Below are 18,743 nucleotides of genomic sequence, written 5' to 3' on the forward strand. Positions count from 1 at the left end.
TTGGCATCTAAAGGCTACAACAGAACACCACAAAAAGCAATTTAATAGCATTTCATACGAGCCATGACATCATTTTTTTTAAACAGCGTTTTGGAACTCCCAAGTCTTATAATTTCACTAAAAAAAATGGGCAGGGGGAAAAACAATCAATGCCCAAAACTACTTTGGATTCATCTAATAAAAAGATTACAAACTAAACATGTAGTGAATAACTGAACCATTAGCAATAAGCTAATTGTGTGGTCTTACAAAGTAGGAAATCATGCCAGGCAACGCTTGTGGTTTTTTATAGGATTACAAAATTAGCAGACAAAGGGAATGCAATAGATGTAATGCATGTTGATTTGACTGAAGAGTTTGATTATGTGTCTCTGACCCTTACTTGTAATTCACACTGATTTGATATGAGCACTGTCACATTAATTGAAAGTTGACTAAAGTACTGTAAGCAAATGGTAGCAAAAAACAGCAAGGCATTCAGTTTGGAGTGGGGTGACTAATGGATCAGTATTTTGTTTGGTCTTATTTTGGAGGACATCTTTATTCATTACCGGGAAAAGAGGGTAAAACAAGCACATCTAGTTCATGACATTCATCATGTAGCAAGTAAAACAGTGAGGCCAGGGAAATAACACAAAGGGATTTGGAAATTTGGGCAGGAAATGGAGAGAGATTTGTCATCCTAAAAAAATGCAAGTTAATATTTCTGTGGGAAAATAATCTGACACACAGATATTCAGTCTGAAGGGAAACACCTTGACTTCAATGGAGCTACAACAATTGACACCAGCTGAAGATCTGTCCCCTGGAGACAAGTAATGCTGAAAGAGACCACAGGCTATAGCAGAAAACAAAAGAAATATGATATGAGGTTTTGGGCTGCATAAGCAAAGGCATGATGTCACAGAGCAGAAAGGTGATAGTCATGCTCTGCTGAAACCACACCTGGAATACTGCAACCAGTCTGGACAATACCAGAGAGATGTAAAACTGGAGGCAATTCAGAGAGGAGCAATGTAAGTAATTAGGGGGTTGAAAAGATTGACTTCCTGTGTAAGGAAAGACAAAAGTAAAAGGGTTGGATAAATAATTTAGGGGACTGGGAATGTGAATCATCTAAAGGATGTAAAATCAAAGAAAAGAGAGGAATTGCGTACCGTAGCAAAAGGGGATAAATAACTAGCAGTGATGGGGTAAAGTTAAGGAAAGGAAATTTTATTAGGCTTATCAAGAAATATTCCAGTGGATTAGGCCGTAGAACAGTCTCGCAGTGGAAGGCGAGGAAGCCTCATGATAGACATTAACATTAGAGACATCACTAAAAATAAACAACATGGACTGGTGGGGAGGAGAGCAGTAGGATCCATGAAGGACTTGATGAGCTTTTACATCTTTAAACTTCCATGATCTGATGATATCACGTGGACCTCAAGAAATGCTTGTTCCTTGAGACAGATATAGACTGGGTGCATTATAGAGGGAGCTCTTGCCATTTGGAGGTTTGTGTGTGATTTCACTCCCTGTTTACCTGACACGAAAGGTGTTCTTGGTAAGAGCCTGTAGGAAGGGACTGAAGATCCCCATGTAAGAGGCCTGATGCTCTGTCCCATCAAGCACTAAAGCTCTTCATTGGAGTTGGAAGAGAAACTAACAGAAATTTCACAAAGGTCTAAATCTCCACCAGAGCCTCCTGCTGCATTAAAATCCTGGATGATCGCAGCATGAAATGCACCACAATTAAAGAACGGCCACTGGAAGCAGGACAGTACTGCTGACTCGATCAAGAGTTACTTTGCTTTCCTCCTCCAAAAAAGAATAGTGCAAAGTGTGTCCATTTAGACACATGTGATTTGAATTACTATGGGTATTATGAAACAAAAAATGGAAGTTTTTGGTAAATAATTAGATTAGATGGAGACTTGCATTATCAGGACCAAAGATACGGTTGCAATGCAAAGGCAGGAATTTATAAAAATCTTCATGAGGTCTCTAAAACATGCAAGTATGAAACTATCTTGAATTCAGAGTAGGAAGCAGACTTTCCAAACTGATGATAATAGCCATATTAGAAACCGTAAATGGACTTGAAATTATTGAAGATATGCTACTAATTGCTTCATTCTGGACACACTTTAATAAACAGCACATTCAAGAGGAAGGGTCCACCCCATTTCATCTCTAAGTTTTTGATGTTTCAGAAGAAAGTCAGAGTTCTTTCACTAAACCAGGTATGTGATCCCCAATTTAAAAAAAATCCTACCTTTGTTTTCTATAACATAGTTTTAAAAAAGATTAGATGGCACAAAATATTTGAGATTATACATCAACTCGGAATCCAGTAATTTATTGTGTCTTCATCTATAATGAGAGAGGACCTTAAGGAAGAGCTCTCTCGATATGATGATATAGAAGAAGCTGATGTTCCTATGACTTCATTTGGACCATTATCTGATTTTAATATTATTTTAAACTATAATAGACTATTTGAAGGTTGTCTGACTCTACATGTGACTGACTTGTACATTAGGACTGCTTTCTTTACGATTTTAACAACAGAAGAGCAATGGGCGAGACTGGTAGCCATTAATGCAATTTCTTTCCACCCTTGAGAAGTTTAAGGGGTAAGTTTCTCCCACACAGAAGGTGAACAAGAGAAATGTCCAACTCTGGATAATGCTATACATTTCCTATATGGAAATTCTGGTAAAAAAGAACTCACTTTGTAAGCTTTCTGCTGTATTTTGCTTTCATAAATGTAAATTGAGAACACATCTTAATCTTAGGGGTAAACATGAACAGTACTGGCACCTAATATGAGCATCTTTCTTCCCTTTATGAAGCGCATGAAATACAATAGATAACGGATAGCTTGAAAGCTTGTCTCTCTATTACCTCACCCACTTTGTCTTGCTAACAGATAACTGACTCATTAAAAAGTTTAGGCAGTTAATAATTCACATTAACATCTTGTGCTTATATAGTGCTTTTTATCTGAAAGGACCAGGTCTCAAGGTGTTTAGCAGCCAGAGATCACCACTGAAATGGAGCCACTCATAGGGCAGAACATAGAACTTACTCAGCAAAAGCAAAGCTATGGAGCAGTTTTTAGAAAGAGACATGAATAGCTACTCCATTTCAAGAATAGGGAAATGGCCCATATCTTGTTAATTTTATTACATCACAGAATGTCAATGAAAAAAACCCACCCAAATTCCCTATTTGGCTAGGATTGCAGCAGAAACTTAGTTAATATGGTTCACAATGTGATTACAATTATGTGATGCATAAGGACCTTGTGATGAAACATGGCCAGAATTTCTGAGAGCGTCAAAGCATTTGACGAGGCAAAATTGATAATTTATTGGTGCAGCTCTAGGCAAGACTGGACTCAAATGATTATATACATATTTTGTATGTAACATTGGAATTTTTTCTCTTAAACGACTGTGTTACTAAATCATGTATATCCCAATGTTAATTGAATATTTATTTTTTTAAAATCCTATTCAGATAGCAATTTCTTGCTATTACTTTATTTGAGTGCAAATTTCTAAGAAATTGACAACAGAAGAATCTCTAGTGCTTTATAGAATCCTAACAATACAATTGATTTTAAAAAGTTTGATTGGTTGTGCATTATATTTCCTATAGGTTTTTTTTTTGCTCTGAAAAATCTTAAATGGAAGGGAAAATATATAATTTGTGTTTGGATTTTCAGCACAATCTACCTGCAACATTTGCTTACCCATCAATGCCATTTTTTACAATACAATAATTCCTCACTCTTCAAAATATTCCTGTCCCAAATTCCCAATTCTCATTTCATACAAAGATAATTAGGTAGGTAGGTAACTACTATTCTATGTGTCAAGATAGATAATTTTACATCATTTCACTGGTAACCTAGGATTTTAATGACACCAATAAGAGGGGAAAAAACACTTCATTTGGATGGTTTGCCCTGACATTATATACTGTTAAAAACATATTACATACTTTTGCCCATACTTCTGGCCTCTGCTACCTTTAAAATCCTTGTAAACTACTTGTGAATACTTCCATTACAAGAGTACTGCAATTATTCAAACACTTTATAAGAATTGAAATGAAAACTTGCATTTCACTGGTAAAAATTACTGTATATTGTGACGACACATTATTTAAAACCATCAATCCCCCTGCTGAAATTATGATAACTGAGCAAAGAAGATAGAAAAGTGAAGGCTTTTGAAGTGTTTGCTTTTGGGTTTATATTTTCTAGCCTTAAAGCTGAAAAGAATAATTCATTACCCTTCTCTTTAGAATATGGCTACCTTTTGACAAGAACATGAGATTTGGCCTGAAAACCAGCGTTTACCACGCTCACAATAATATGGTATATGATGTATGTACAATACAGATTGGCTGATCACAGATGGCATGTTAAAAAAAAAAAAATCACAGGACTTGCAACAACTATACATTTCAAATTGGTCTCACTTCTTGACAGGATTAACATGGTGATGGAGAAAGGCGCTTTGAGGCACAATTTATTTAGCTTCCAGTTGATTTGAGAATTTGATGGAGGAGGTGAGGGACAGAGAAGAAAGGGAGTGATACACATCTACCTGTTGAAGTTTCATATTGAACTCCCATCAAAGGGCAGACTGAAGAATTTACATTGTGGAAATTTTACTTAGCCTCCCAAGCAAACCCAAAACACATTTTAGATTTATCTTCTGCCTTAATTATACTGCATAAAATGCAGTTTTATACATAAACATAGATATTGTTTATTCATTAACCATTTGAGAATTAGTATATTTAGGACTCAGCCCTGTGGAGTGCTGAGCAGCTCCTGCATCTCAGCTCCTATTACAGGAATATAGAAGGAGGCATCCGGCATCCTTGCAGCATAGGAGCCTTAAAATCAGAAGGGTGTTTTTTTTTTTTTAAGTCAGCTTGGTAAACCTTAGACCTGTGGTTATCTTTGGAATTACACTGACGCAATCGGGCGGAGGCTAGGCTAGCTCAAAGTGGATCTCAAATTAGGATTATTGAACACCAATGACATGCACAAACCAAACACCACATGCAGAACTCCTGATGAGCCCCGTAACTTCACACACAGTTTCGTGTTATTCACCAGTTGGAATATATAAAAAGAAATAACATCTTTAAGAGGTACTTTAAAAGGGTAATTTAACTGTGTGTAGAATGGCACATACATAATTTGTACATCCATCTAGTTTGGGGGTGGCCAACCTGTGGCTCCAGAGCCATATGCAGCTCTTCAGAAGTTAATATGCGGCTCCTTGTAGGAGGCACCGACTCCAGGGCTGGAGCTACAGGCGCCAACTTTCCAATGTGCCGGGGGGTGCTCACTGCTCAACCCCTGGCCCTGCCCCACTCCACTCCTTCCTGCCCCTGAGCCTGTCATGCCCTCGCTCCTCTCCCTTCCTCCCCTGAGCCTCCTGCACGCCACGAAACAACTGATCGGGAGGTGCGGGGAAGGAGGGGGAGGCGCTGATCGGTGGGGCTGCCGGTGGGTGGGAGGCGCTGGGAGCGGGGGAGAGAGGAGCTGATGGGGGGCTGCTGATGTATTACTGTGGCTCTTTGGCAACGTACATTGGTAAATTCTGGCTCTTTCTCAGGCTCAGGTTGGCCACCCCTAATCTAGTCTTTCTATTAAAGCCAACTCTTTAGCTATTACAGGTAACAGGGCAGAGTAGGGAGAGGTAGAAGTGAAGGGTGAACAACAGTATTTAGAGCAGTATGACAGGGCAGTAAGTACCTTTCTAACAGAGAGAGATTTAGCGGGACTAAAGGCCTGCTCTGTGAGATCGAGCCCTTCAATAGTTTCCGTACAGTCTGAGAGGGGAGCATCCTGCAACAGTAAATTGAGTAAACAGAGCAAACCAAGCCCAGGCTTTAACACATCAACCATGAGCATTATGTGACACTAGTTATAAACATGCAGAGAAACAGTAAGTGGTAGATAAAATAGCAATGATAATGAACTGACATGCACACTAATATCACACCCAGACTGAAAAATGCTATGTTCATGATATGACTAGTCAAACTTCATTAAGTGCATCAGAAAATACTTATCTGCTGCCAATTATATTACTTACATTTACTGAGATGTAAGTTTTTAAGTCATTACAGTGTGCACTTCGCTGAGTAACTGTATAGCGAGCACTTTAAACTCTTATTTTGAACAATAATTCAAAAAAGTCTATTTACTTAGTGCACCAAAGACAGTATTTTTAGCTTAATGATTTTATCGTTGATGCACAATACCAATAGTTTTTTCTTTTTTAACTGATCTCCAAATACATTGTCAAGTTATCAGAATATATTCAATACACACTATGACACAAAACTGACTCTGCTGTTTCCAATATCTTATATTTTAAAAGTACATTAACTTGAAAAATATCCAAGTTGTCACAAAGCCTGACTAGTTTTGAGCAGGATTCGAACCCATATAAATAGCCTTTTCAAATTTTCATGCATTACGTTCAGCAATAAATCAAGGAGCATCTCTCACAGACATGCTTCAGCTGCACTACTAAAGCCTCTTACATTTCTGACCCTGAGCACTCTCACAAAGACAATGGTGTGTTATCTCTAACACTTACCTTATAAACAGTTACTCTCTGCCAATTAAAGAATAATGTTATAGTGACATATTAGGTGACAGTAGAGGACACCAGACATTAACTTTAAGATTATATTTTATGGCACTCTGTGTTCTCACCTGTACAAGACTCCTGTCCACTACTACCCCACAAAGAACCTGTGACTGAGGACCAGCGGTTTTAATATCCTGTAAGTTTTGCTCCCGGATCTGTGAAGAAAACAGCAGGATAAATACATGTGAACAGTAGACAAACCCGTTTTATCCACTCAGTGGGGGGGAGGGGGAAGGGAGAGAGAGAGAGAAAACAAAACAAAAAAACCCACCCTTTTTTGGCTCGGTTTTAGGGACAGATCCTGAGTTGGTATAAATTATCATAGCTCCACGGATGTCAATGGAGCTGTGACAATTTACACTAGCTGAAGATGTACCCCCAGGATTCTATTGATATAGATTATTTCTTACATGCCAATCAGTTTGGTATCTAGGTACCACAGCATGCATTTGCCTTCCTTTTACATGGTAAAAGTAGACTGATCAGGTAGTAGAGAAAGACAGTTCAGAAGGGCATCAGAGCATTCCGGATCAGTCTTTTACCATGTTCAACCTTTTAGTGTCCACACATTCCATAACCACACTCCCACAGAGAGTCACCTCTACCCCGATATAACGCAACCCAATATAACATGAATTCGGATATAACGCGGTAAAGCAGTGCTCCGGGGTGCAGGGCTGCACACTCCAGCAGATCAAAGCAAATTCGATATAACGCGGTTTCACCTATAACGCGGTAAGATTTTTTGGCTCCCGAAGACAGCGTTATATCGGGGTAGAAGTGTAATTTCAAAACCAACAGGAAGTGCTACTAAAGTAGAATAATAGAAATGTAGGGCCAGAAGGGACCTTGAGAGGTCATCTTGTCCAGCTGAGCCAGAACCAAGTAAACCTTGACCATCCCCTGACTAGTGTTTGTCTAATCTGTTCTTAAAACCCTCCAGTGACGGGGAATGCACAACCTCACCTGGAACCCTATACCAGGGCTTAACTAACCTGTGTAGCTAGAAAGTATGTGTGCACGCGCACATTTAATCATATATAAAAAACCTAAATCTCCCTTGCTGCAAATTAAGCCCATTACATCTAGTCCTATATTCAGTGGACATGGAGGACAACAGATTACCATCCTCTTTATAATGGCAAGTAACACACTGGAAGAGTGTTATCAGGTCCCTCCTCAATCTTCTTTTCTCAAGACTAAACATTTCCTCGTATGTCAGGTTTTCTAAACCTTTCATCATTTTTGTTGCTCTCCTCTGCACTCTCTCCAGTTTATCCACATCTTTCCTAAAGCGTGGTGCCCAGAAGTGGACACACTACTCTGGCTGAGGCCTCGCCAAGGCTGAGTAGACTGGGACAATTACCTTCTGTGTCTTATATACAACATTCCTGTTAATATTAATACCCCAGATTGATATTAGCCTTTTTCACAACTGCATCACATTGACTCATTCAATTTCTGATCTATCATCATCCCCAGATCCTTTTCTGATGTACTAATACCTAGTCAGTTATTTCCCGTTTGTAGTTGTGAATTTCATTTTTCCTTCCCAGATGTAGTACTTTATACTGGTCTTCACTGAATTTCATCTTGTTGATTTCAGACCAGTTCTAAAATCAAGGTTGTTTTGAATTTGGTCCTATCTTCCAAAGTGCTTGCAACCAATCCCAGTTTGGTGTTATCTACAAATTCTGTAAGCACACTCTCCACTCCACTTTTCAAGTCATTAATGGAAATATTGACTAGTACCAGACCCAGAACAGACCCTTGCTGGATCCCACTAGAGATTTTTCCCCACCCCTGTTTGACAGCAAACCTTTGATAACTACTCTTTGATCTTTCAAGCAGTTTTGTACTTACCTGATAGTAATTTAATCTAGACCACATTTCCCAAATTTGCTTATGAGAATGTTGTGGGATTATGTCAAAAGCATTACTAAAATCAAGATACATCACATCTATAGCTTTCCCCCATTCACTAGGTTAGTAACCCTGTCAAAGAAGGAAATGAGATTGGTTTGGCATGATTTGTTCTTGACAATTCCATGTGGCTATTACTATAATTCTACTATCCTCTAGATACATACAAATTGATTATTTAATAACAATACTCTTTACCACCTCAATTTACCATCCAAACTTTGATAGTGGCGGCTATACTTTCGAAGTGGATGCTAATGAGTACATTCGTTCGAGAATGCAAAATCCCTCATTTGCATGTGCACAAATGGATATTTTTGAATGCAAAAATCAGTTAATTGCATAAAGAAGTATCCATCTGTGTATCTAAATACAAATGCTCTCTTTTATGTCTTCAATGTCTGCAAGCTCTTTCCTCACTCCACAACGTGGGAATAGAAATAAAGTAATTCCTGAACTTAGATGTCTTGTGAGAGCAATGAAACCATAATTGCTGACCCTGCATGCAACATTTCTAAAGTAGTTTGGAGTGCTGTTTCTAAATCTGCAGAAGAGGATGCATTTAGAGGGATTCACTTGTGATTGCATGGATGACAAAGGGATATTCATCTTAAAGTTATGTTGTAAACAAAAGAGACTATCCATCTTACTATCAACACTTAAGATTATTAAAACTGAAAATATTAAAAATCCTATTCCCACGACTCTATTTATACTCTTGGTTTACTCCTTGCATTTATCTTGACCGGGGCAATGAAAATTCATGAAATCAGTTTTACTTCTGTTTTTGGTTGGTTTCACTTTCAGGTTTTTAGCACCACAGTGGAAATGTTTATTTAACAACTGTTTTAACTTAATTTCTTTTTAACTGTGGAGACATTTCTATTGATCTTAGGTTTTATAAACATTTAAAAAAAATAAATTTAGACCAAGTTTAAGTTGACAGTTTCAATGAGACAGTTTTTGCAAAAAGGTAAGAATGAGTCTTATTCCACATATTCTCTCTATTGTCAGTTGCAAGTTTATTAGCAATTCTGTTTCTCCAAATATATTTTTATAGTGGAAAGCAGGAACCTAGAATATAATTTGTTTTGGCACTGCACTTCTAGTTACTTAACCCTTGTGTTGACAGTTCTTTGTATTATTTAGTAGAACTGGGACCATTACAGAGCAGATACTTCAGAAGAGTCAGGGGATTCGAACTCCTTAAATAAAGTTTTGTCTATGCAATCTAGTCTACCTCTGACCTTTACCTCTGTCTGAAATACTGCTCCCAAAACCAGGCTTTCCATAAATTATTTGTTTTGGACAAGACCAACAAATCTACCTTCTATGTTGCTACACAAAAACGTTTAATATTGTTCTTAGAGTACAATTTTTTGATGACTGGATTGCTGCGAAATACCAAACCCAATAAAACCCACACAGCTCCCACAGGAAGAGCAGATTATAAAAACTGGAAACCTAAGTATGTGAAGGACTCTACATGATAAGTTCAACTATCATTTAACAAGCCCAAGGCTTTCAAAAGAAGGCACGTTCACACAGAAAATAATGTACCATCAGCATGAGAAACTCAACATAAGGAGTATCAACATCTGCCTACTTGAACCTTTCACATGTATAGATTTCAGTTTCAAGATTTATGCCTTTTGGATTGGTTAAATTGCACTGGACTTTCCATATTAAACAGTGACCATTCCACAACACTGCTGGGACAAAGATGATAGCTCTATCCTTAACCTTAAACAGACTCTCCTTTAGCACTAAACAGTGTTCATGCCAGTAACCTTTTACAAGATTTTACCTGCACAAACTCCCTTTTCCAATAGTGGCATCAACTAACAGCACCAGAAGCAGCAATTAGAGGCAAGTTAGCCCATTACTAATTTTTGCTAACAGATTGCCAACATATGTTGGCGCTTTTGTAAGAATGGAAGCTAAATAGGATGATCCAAACCCCTTCCTCATAGAAGACCAGTGGTAACATTTAAAGTCAATTTCACATAGAGACTGGAATTCAAACCACAGGACCACTTTCAAATGGTTAATATCTGGCTCAACAGATCTGGGAAGTGGGGGAGAACCACACCTTGCCTAATCACACCCCAATTATAAAGCAATGTCCAAAGACTGGTGGATCCATATTTCTGTGCTTCAATTTTAAATTGACAAAGGTTTGGAAATATTTTGCAAAGAATTTTAATTATGAGCAGAAGCCATTTTAGAATACATATTTAGCTAAACCCATCCCTAAAAAACCCCCAAAACAAAAAATCACAGCACTACCATGATGATTGATCATTTCCCCCTACTCTTTTTCTGTCTTGTCTATTTAAATTGTGAACTCTTCAGGGCAGGGACTGTACATTGCTTAGCTCAAGTTCTTGGTTGGCCCCCAGGCCCTATAACAATTAACAATAAACAGCTACATCATGTATGTGGCTCAATTCTGGACCCTACCTCCTGAAAAAGAGTCTGCCTGGAATTTTATAACTTAATAGCAGACACAGAAGCTGTCCAAGAAGTAATAAGTTTGTCATGGAGGTCACGGATTCCGTGACTTCCCGTGACCTCCGTGACTTCTACAGAGGCTGGCACACCTGACCTCGGGGCTGCCAGAGCAGCTCACGTAGCCCCTATGCCAGGTGCACTGGCCGCTGCTGCAGCAGTCTCAGGCCCTCCCGCCCCCCAGGGCTCAGGGCTGGGGGTGCAGGGCAGTTTATCTGGGGGGGGAGGGCTCCCTGGAAGGGCGACAAACTCCCCTCCCTCAATTCCTAGCTCCATGTGCTGCTGCCGCTGTCTCAGGCACTGCCCCCGTGGCTCCCATTGGCCGCAGTTGCCAGCCAATGGGAGCTGCAGAACCAGGGCTTGGGACGAGGCGTAGCAGAGGCAGCACGTGGAGCTAGGAGCTGGGGTTGCCACTTCCCTGGAGCCGGGTAGGGAGCCTGCCTTAGGCCCCCCTTCACCACCACCAAGCAATGCTGGCTCCAGGTGCTTACACACTGATTATTTAATAATTTGTTCCAGTATCTTTCCAGGTATTGAAGTTAGGTTTAGTTTATAATTCCCCATGGCCTCTTTTTCTCCCTTCTTAAAGATAGGTACTATGTTTGCCCTTCTCCAGTCCTCTGGGAACCCACCCATCCTCCAGAAGTTCTCAAAGATAATTGCTAATGGTTCCAAGATTCCTTCAGCTAGTTCCATAAGTAACCTGGGATGAATTTCATCAGGTCCTATCGACTTGAACACATCTAACTTATCTAAATATTCTTTAACCTTTCCCTATTTTGGCTTGCGTTTCTCCCCCTCTTGTTCTTAATATTAACTGTACTGAGCATCTAGTCACCATTAATTTTCTTAGCAAAGACTGAAGCAAACAGGCATTAAACATCTCATTTTTCTTGATGCCATAAGTTATTAGCTCTCCTTCCCCGCTGAGTAGAAGAGATGCACTTTGTTTCATCTTTCTCTTGCTCCTAGTGTATGTAAAGAACCTCTTCTTAATTACCTTTTTTATGTCCCTTTCTAGTTATACCTCATTTTGTGCCTTAGCCTTTCTGATCTTGTTCCTACATGCTAGTGCTATACTTTTGTACTCCTCATCAATTTGTCCATGTTTCCACTTTGTGTAGAATTCCTTTTTGGATTTTTAGGTCATTAAAGAGTTCCTGGTGGAGCCATATTGGATTCTTATTATCCTTCCTACCTTTCCTTCACATTGGAACAGTTTGCAGTTGTGCGTTTGATATTGTCTCGAGGAACTGCCAGCTCTCCTGAACTCCTTTTTCTATTAGATTTTATTCTCATGGGACCTCACCTACCATTTATCTAAATTTGTTAAAGTCTGCTTTTTTTTAAGTCCCCTGTCCTTATTCTGCTGTTCTCACTCCTTCCTTTCTTTAGAACTATGAAAGCTATCATATAATGATCACTTTCACCCAAATTGCCTTCCACCTTCAGATTTGCAACCAATTCCTCCCTGTTGGTCAGAATCAAGTCTAAAATGTCTATCTCCCTGGTTAATTCCGTTCTGGAACAAAAAGTTGTTCCCCACAGCATTCCAAGAACTTACTGGAAATTTTATCTTTTGCCATGTTACTTTTCCAACAGATGTCAGGGCAGTTACAGTCTCCCATTAGTACCAGGTTTTGTATTTTGGATATTTCTGTTACCTGTTCTAGAAATGCCTCATCCACTTCCTCTTCCTGATCTGGTGGTCTATGGCAGACCCTACCAGAACGTCACCCCTATTTTTGACCCCCTTTATCTTAACCGAGAAGCTTTCAGCTTGTCTGCCTCCCACCTCCTTCTGGATCACAGAACAAGCTTATTATATATTCTTGACGTATAATGTATAATGCAACCCCTCCTCCCTTTTTACCCTGCCTGTCCTTCCTGATCAAGCTATACCCCTCTATACCAATATTCCAGTCATTAAATTTATCACACCAAGTTCCTGTGATGCCAATTAAGTCATAATTTAGCTTATGTACTAATACTTCCTGTTCATTCCCCATACTTTTTACATTTGAGTACTGACGCCCCCCGGGTTACGCAAACCCGACTTACGCAAATCCGCACTTAACAGAAAAAGTTCCGTAAGCTAGAAATAGGGTTGTTGGTTTTTTGGCGTAATGGTCAGGTATACGTTTCCGATTTACGCAAAATTCGAGTTACACAAGGTGTTCTGGAACAGAATGTTTGCGTAAGTCGGGGAGCGTCTGTAAAGACATCTAAGATGTTGGGCAGATTCCCCCACTAATTTCTCTCTTGTAATTTTCCATGTCCTCCCCACCCCCCCACATCTAACCCTCTGGTATGGTCACCTTTTTTTTAAATATACTTACCTGTGGGCTTTTATCACATGCCCCCTTTGAACTTAGTTTAAAGCCCTCCTTGGTTCAAAGGGAGCAGGTGACAAAAGACTACTGAGCTTAGTTCAAGAATATATAGCGACTGTTTCTGCCTCTAGTTATCATGGGGAGGACAATGCAGAAGCCATGCTTTTGATTTCTGCAAGACCTTATTACAACAAAAATTATTAGCTGTTTACAAGTATGCAATTTCAACAACAGTGATGGCAAATTAAATTATTTAACAGCAGTTACAAACCTTGTTCCTCATTTCTTGGACCTCCTTTGGGTTAGTGTTCAATGGAACAAACAGGTTAGGGACAGCAGAGGTGGCAGTTCTATGTCCATCCTCTTTAGTCCACTGCAATGCCAAGAACAGTTCAATAGTCAGAATTGCTGTAATGGCAAGGAATATTAATAGCAGCAAATTTATATAACAATTGATCATGCGTTCTATATAAATGCAGAAAACTGAATCAATGGTTACATTCTATTCATTTATAAGAGCACTTAACTCATACACTTCTTCAGTGGTAACAAAATCAGAAAAGGAATTAAAATAAATGTCTACAGAGACACTATCAACTAGAATATCATTTCCACCCCCAAACCTTTGCACTTATTGTTATATGTAACACCAGAGATTTCTGAAACTCAAGTAAGTTTATTAGCAGTTTTCATTTTTCTGTGCATTTGACAGCACCACATAGTTAGACAGGTTCAATGTTTTCCCTGTGTACTTTGTTTCTCACTTGCTGAAGAGACCCTTAGCAATAAAGGAGACAAAGATCCCTTAATACTTATTTTTAAAGGAAAAATTAAAGAAAAGGGCATTTCAAGATATGCTATTTAAAGGGGTGTCTCAAATTTTTTTTTTAAATTAGGTAATTTTTTCTAAAATTGAGTTGACAGTGTCCCTTTAAATCACAGAAAAAAAAAATCGACCCAGATAAAGTTAAGATAAAACTATGATAAGTGTTTTTATATCCTAGTATGGTCATATTCATCTTCACATTTTCTCTTTGAATACTAAAATGAGAGCGAAATCATTGATTCAATCCTCTGATACTCAACGAACATCAAAGCAAACTGAAAGCATAAGATGACAGGAGTGTGAAAAGCAATGGGATGTCACTAACCAGGTTTAGTGAATGATTTTGTACTGTGAAGCAAGAGTGGGCATCACCAAAGTTTTGCATTAAAACAAACTATGCATTAGAATATACTGTGTTTTCAGAATTATTTCTGTACAGATAAATAGCTGTATCAATACAGCAGCCTAGGGGAACAGTTTGGTGATGTCGAATATTTTATATAACTTATATAGCTCAAAAGGTTACAAAAATATCCCAAACACAAACTTAAAGCGCTTCATGGGCTCTTCACAGAAGGTTGTTTTACATGGTCATTGCATCTAGTATGTTTACGGGGTTTCTGTGCCACAACACTAAGCTTTTTCTCTCTATCTCTGATTCATCAAATGCAATATCTCAATAATTTTCAATTGTTATTGCATAGAAAATGCATTGAACATTTAAAACAAACCTGTTTTAGAGAGCAAATGCTATGCACTTTTCTGAGTAATTTCAAGAGACAATAAGATAGCCAGAAATTGTAAAACTTTAAAAAGCAAACAGAATTTAAAAATGTTTTGCACTGTAAAGAAAAAATGGAATGAACATGGAGCTGTGGAATACTCACTGATGGTTATCTTCTTAGATAAAAATTAATCCAGCTTTTTATTAAAGATAATTTTAGTCAAAACATTAAAATATAAAAACAACCTCAGTACAGCAAACTGTTTTCTTTTTAAATTAAGAACAAGCATTAAAAAATTAAGTACACAAACCTGGGACATTGTAAGAATTTATATTGCTCCAGCACAATAGCTAAACAATATTAATTTCTGAGTCAGGATTTTACTTCAAACGTCTACTGATTATTTCAGATATTAAATAATTTGATTATGTTGTATGTGAACTAAGATTAAAAAATTAAGAGTATTGTTCTAAATATGTATGTATGTGGAATTTTTTTTTCATGGCAGTACTGCTTAATATAGAGCTGAAGGCAGCAAGTATGTATTGACTAGTTATTTCTGTAAACAAACTTTTAAAAACCAAACAACAAAAACCCATCACACACACACAGAACCTCTGCTCTGTTTTCTTCAGGGCTTTCTAGATGATACACTATACTCTTGCTTAAGAGTACATACATTCCCTGATTAATAAGTCTGTAAGAGGAAAAATACCAACCAAAATGTAGGGAATTTTGACTTTATATTCAGAGAAAAAAAAGTTTGGTAAAGAAAAATTAGGTGTGAAGCGGAGTAGAGAAAAAAATGTATTTTTCTTATTATCAATAATAAAACAAGGTTATCCTTTGATACTCATCTGTCCTACCACAGTAACAGACGTGTATAGTTCCACTTCAGTCTCAAGTTCCTGAATGTCAGCTCTATTAAGTCAACCATTACAAAAGCCTAAACATGTGCAAATTCCTATCTGCATTTTAAATGGAGGCTCCATGTATGCTAGAGAAAATATTAGAAATACATTTACAGACTAACAGCTACTGATGTCCATTTGAGAGTGTTTGAAGACTTTTGCTTGTTAGCATAGCTTTCAAATTTTAACTTTAAGAAGCATTGATAACAAACGAAAGCACCAGTTGCAGAATCTATCGCTTAGTGCCTGCTGATGGCCTGAGCTGCACTTTAGTCATGCCGCACCCAGCTGGTACTGAAGGAAAGACTTTTCACTTATGGCCATCTACTTACATGCAACAGTTCATGCAAAAGGCAGCTGGTTGTGAACACTTAGAGGCTTTGGGATAGACGGAAGCACAGCAAACAGGATAGAGAAAAAAGAGCTGAAACTAACTATTAAGGTGGGAAAAACTGCTTAAGAAGAAAGACGAAAATATTTTGGTATAAATTCTGCCCTCAAATACATAGTATAACCCCACTGATTTCTACAAGGAGTTGTGTGCATGTATTATAAGGTAGAATTTGGTCCTTTTAAACTTGTTATAACTAATTTACTAAATTACAAGACAAATAATAGTTGTGATTTTTTTGTTTTGATTGGAAACATTTTCATGCACACACAAAAATATCTTTAAGTATTTGAATGCAAAACGTATTTAACCAAATCCAACGATTTAATCCGTTTCACCTTTACCATCACAAAACAAAAAAAGCAAGAAAGCAGATGTAAGTCTTAAGCAGTTTCTAGTACAAAGCATTAATGACGACTACAGTTTTTACAAATCATTTTTAAAGAAAGCAAGATTAATAAAATGGTTAGTAAAGGCTGTGTATTTTTATCAAAAAAAAAAAAAAAGGAAAAGAAAAGAATTAGGAAAGGTATTTCTTCCCAAAGACTCCAAGTGCCAGCCACCCCAAGTTGCTCTACATCATCTAACTATGAACAGTAAGGTAGGCACAGACCAAGCAGTTGGTAATACAGCTTGGCACGCAGACACCGGACGAGAGAGACTGCAGCAAGGGTTTCACGTGATCGTGTGTAATGTTCGTCCACACCTTAGTCTTCGACTTGGGACTGCTGCCATTCTGCCCTTCTTCAGAAGCATCATCCCCTCGGCCAGAGTTCAGCCACCTTGTCTTCTCTCGCTGCTGTTTCTGAAAACTGTGTCTGAGAGGGGAGCAAGTGCCTGAGTCACCATCACTAGCAAAGGAGTAACCTGTGACACTAGCAGGAATCTCAACATCACTGTATTTTTTAGATCTCTCTCTCAGAGCAGGGCATCGGTAGGGGTAGCCAGTTCTGTAACCCTAAAAAAACATCAGAGCAAAAGAATCAATCCTCCACATCTCAAGATTTGCCATCTCATCACTAAACTTAACTGTTCAGTAACCATCACCAATTATGTAAACAGATCTGGCATATGCAGGCACAAATGGGGCAAATTATGCCCTTGGATACTCAGGCCTTCAGATAACTACATGGTGATTAGAGTAATAAGCGCATCCAACTTCCCCAGTAAGCAGCTGTGGACCCCACAATGAAATCAGTGAGCTTTATTAATGCAGATCAAATTGAAGAATTCTGGCTTAAATCCAATGAAAAAACTTTAATATAACAGTCTACATCCTAGCACCAGACTGGAGTAGAAGCTGTTGGGTTCATTAAGGCATTCATACAGAGAAATACTATGTGTCTGTCACTCCCATTTCACAGCACCCAAACAGCCCACTGCACTTTTCACAATAGAAGTGTGTTAATCCCAATGTCCGGATAGCATTCCATTTTGGGTAATTATGTTCTACCTAACTACAATCTTCATTGTAGTTTCAGCTGGCAAAAAAATCATCTCCAGCGTCCTGTGTAAAAACCTGTGCAGTGTTGCTGACAAGAGGCTTGTCAAGATAAATGCAGAGATGGCTACATTTTGACAGTGATGGAGCGATGCATGAAAATCTGGGATCCCGTCAGGATGAAAGGCTCTGTTCAAATATAAGTTATGCTATTAATCAAGTGGACAGTTATTTGCCAATGTGATTCATTTTGTTTACAACAAATTAAAACATACTTAGCAGGACAACTAAACAACTAGTACTGCTATAATGGGTGTAGTCACAAATACTGTACATGCTAAGTCTTCTTAAGAATATATTTTCCTACTAAACTTTAGTTTAGATCTTTCATAATGAGTGATAATTGGCTCTAGTGTTTATAGCAACATTTAACTAGTGACAAGCACACACACTGTGATCTGTGCTATTTTAGTAGGGCTAACTCCTCATTTCTGGTCTCTGTTTTTGATTATTCTCCCTAAGAGGCCTAATCTTCAGAAACCCATCTTCTTTCCCGGAATGAAACATATTTGGTGTTCTCTGGTATGTCTGATGCAATTCTCAAGTGAAACTTCAAAAGTGTCAGACTTAAATCAAAGTTCCACAAAATCTCCAAGTTTTCCTAATATCTTATTCTGTCTATTCATTTATACTTTTACCCTATTTCACTGTTATCTAGCACTCAAACTGATGAATTTAACATTGTTTCCACCAAGATATCAACAACAAGAGAGGGGAGGGATAGCTCAGTGGTTTGAACATTGGCCTGCTAAACCCAGGGTTTTGTGAGTTCAATCCTTGAAGGGGCCACTTAGGTATCTAGAGCAAAATTAGTATTTGGTCCTGCTAGTGAAGGCAGGCAGCTGGACTCAATTCGGGGTCCCTTCCAGTTCCATGAGATAGGTATATCTCCATATATAAAAGAGAGTGGGATAAAAGGTAATTGAAGATAGAGGATGGGGT

At 38.3% G+C, this 18,743-nt stretch overlaps 1 protein-coding gene across 8 annotated transcripts in view; it reads right to left on the minus strand.

Moving 5' to 3' along the window:
* Window positions 1-18,743, minus strand: part of ADD1 (adducin 1) — a 116,694-nt gene that overhangs the window by 18,198 nt on the left and 79,753 nt on the right. For 2 of the 8 annotated variants that reach the window (XM_024198571.2, XM_024198567.2), the window contains exons 10-13: window positions 17,007-17,258; window positions 13,719-13,820; window positions 6,746-6,835; window positions 5,774-5,866 (exon numbers count right to left, since the gene is read on the minus strand). In XM_024198571.2, the coding sequence (XP_024054339.2) occupies window positions 5,774-5,866; window positions 6,746-6,835; window positions 13,719-13,820; window positions 17,007-17,258 (537 nt within the window). Of the gene's footprint in view, window positions 1-5,773; window positions 5,867-6,626; window positions 6,645-6,745; window positions 6,836-13,718; window positions 13,821-16,913; window positions 17,259-18,743 lie in introns of all 8 variants that reach the window. The other 6 variants (XM_024198570.2, XM_024198566.2, XM_024198573.2 and 3 more) reach the window with 4 other exon arrangements.

The sequence above is a fragment of the Terrapene carolina genome, unplaced genomic scaffold, assembly GCF_002925995.2.
Source record: "Terrapene carolina triunguis isolate 2854851 unplaced genomic scaffold, T_m_triunguis-2.0 Scaffold66, whole genome shotgun sequence".
Lineage (NCBI taxonomy): Eukaryota > Metazoa > Chordata > Testudines > Emydidae > Terrapene > Terrapene triunguis.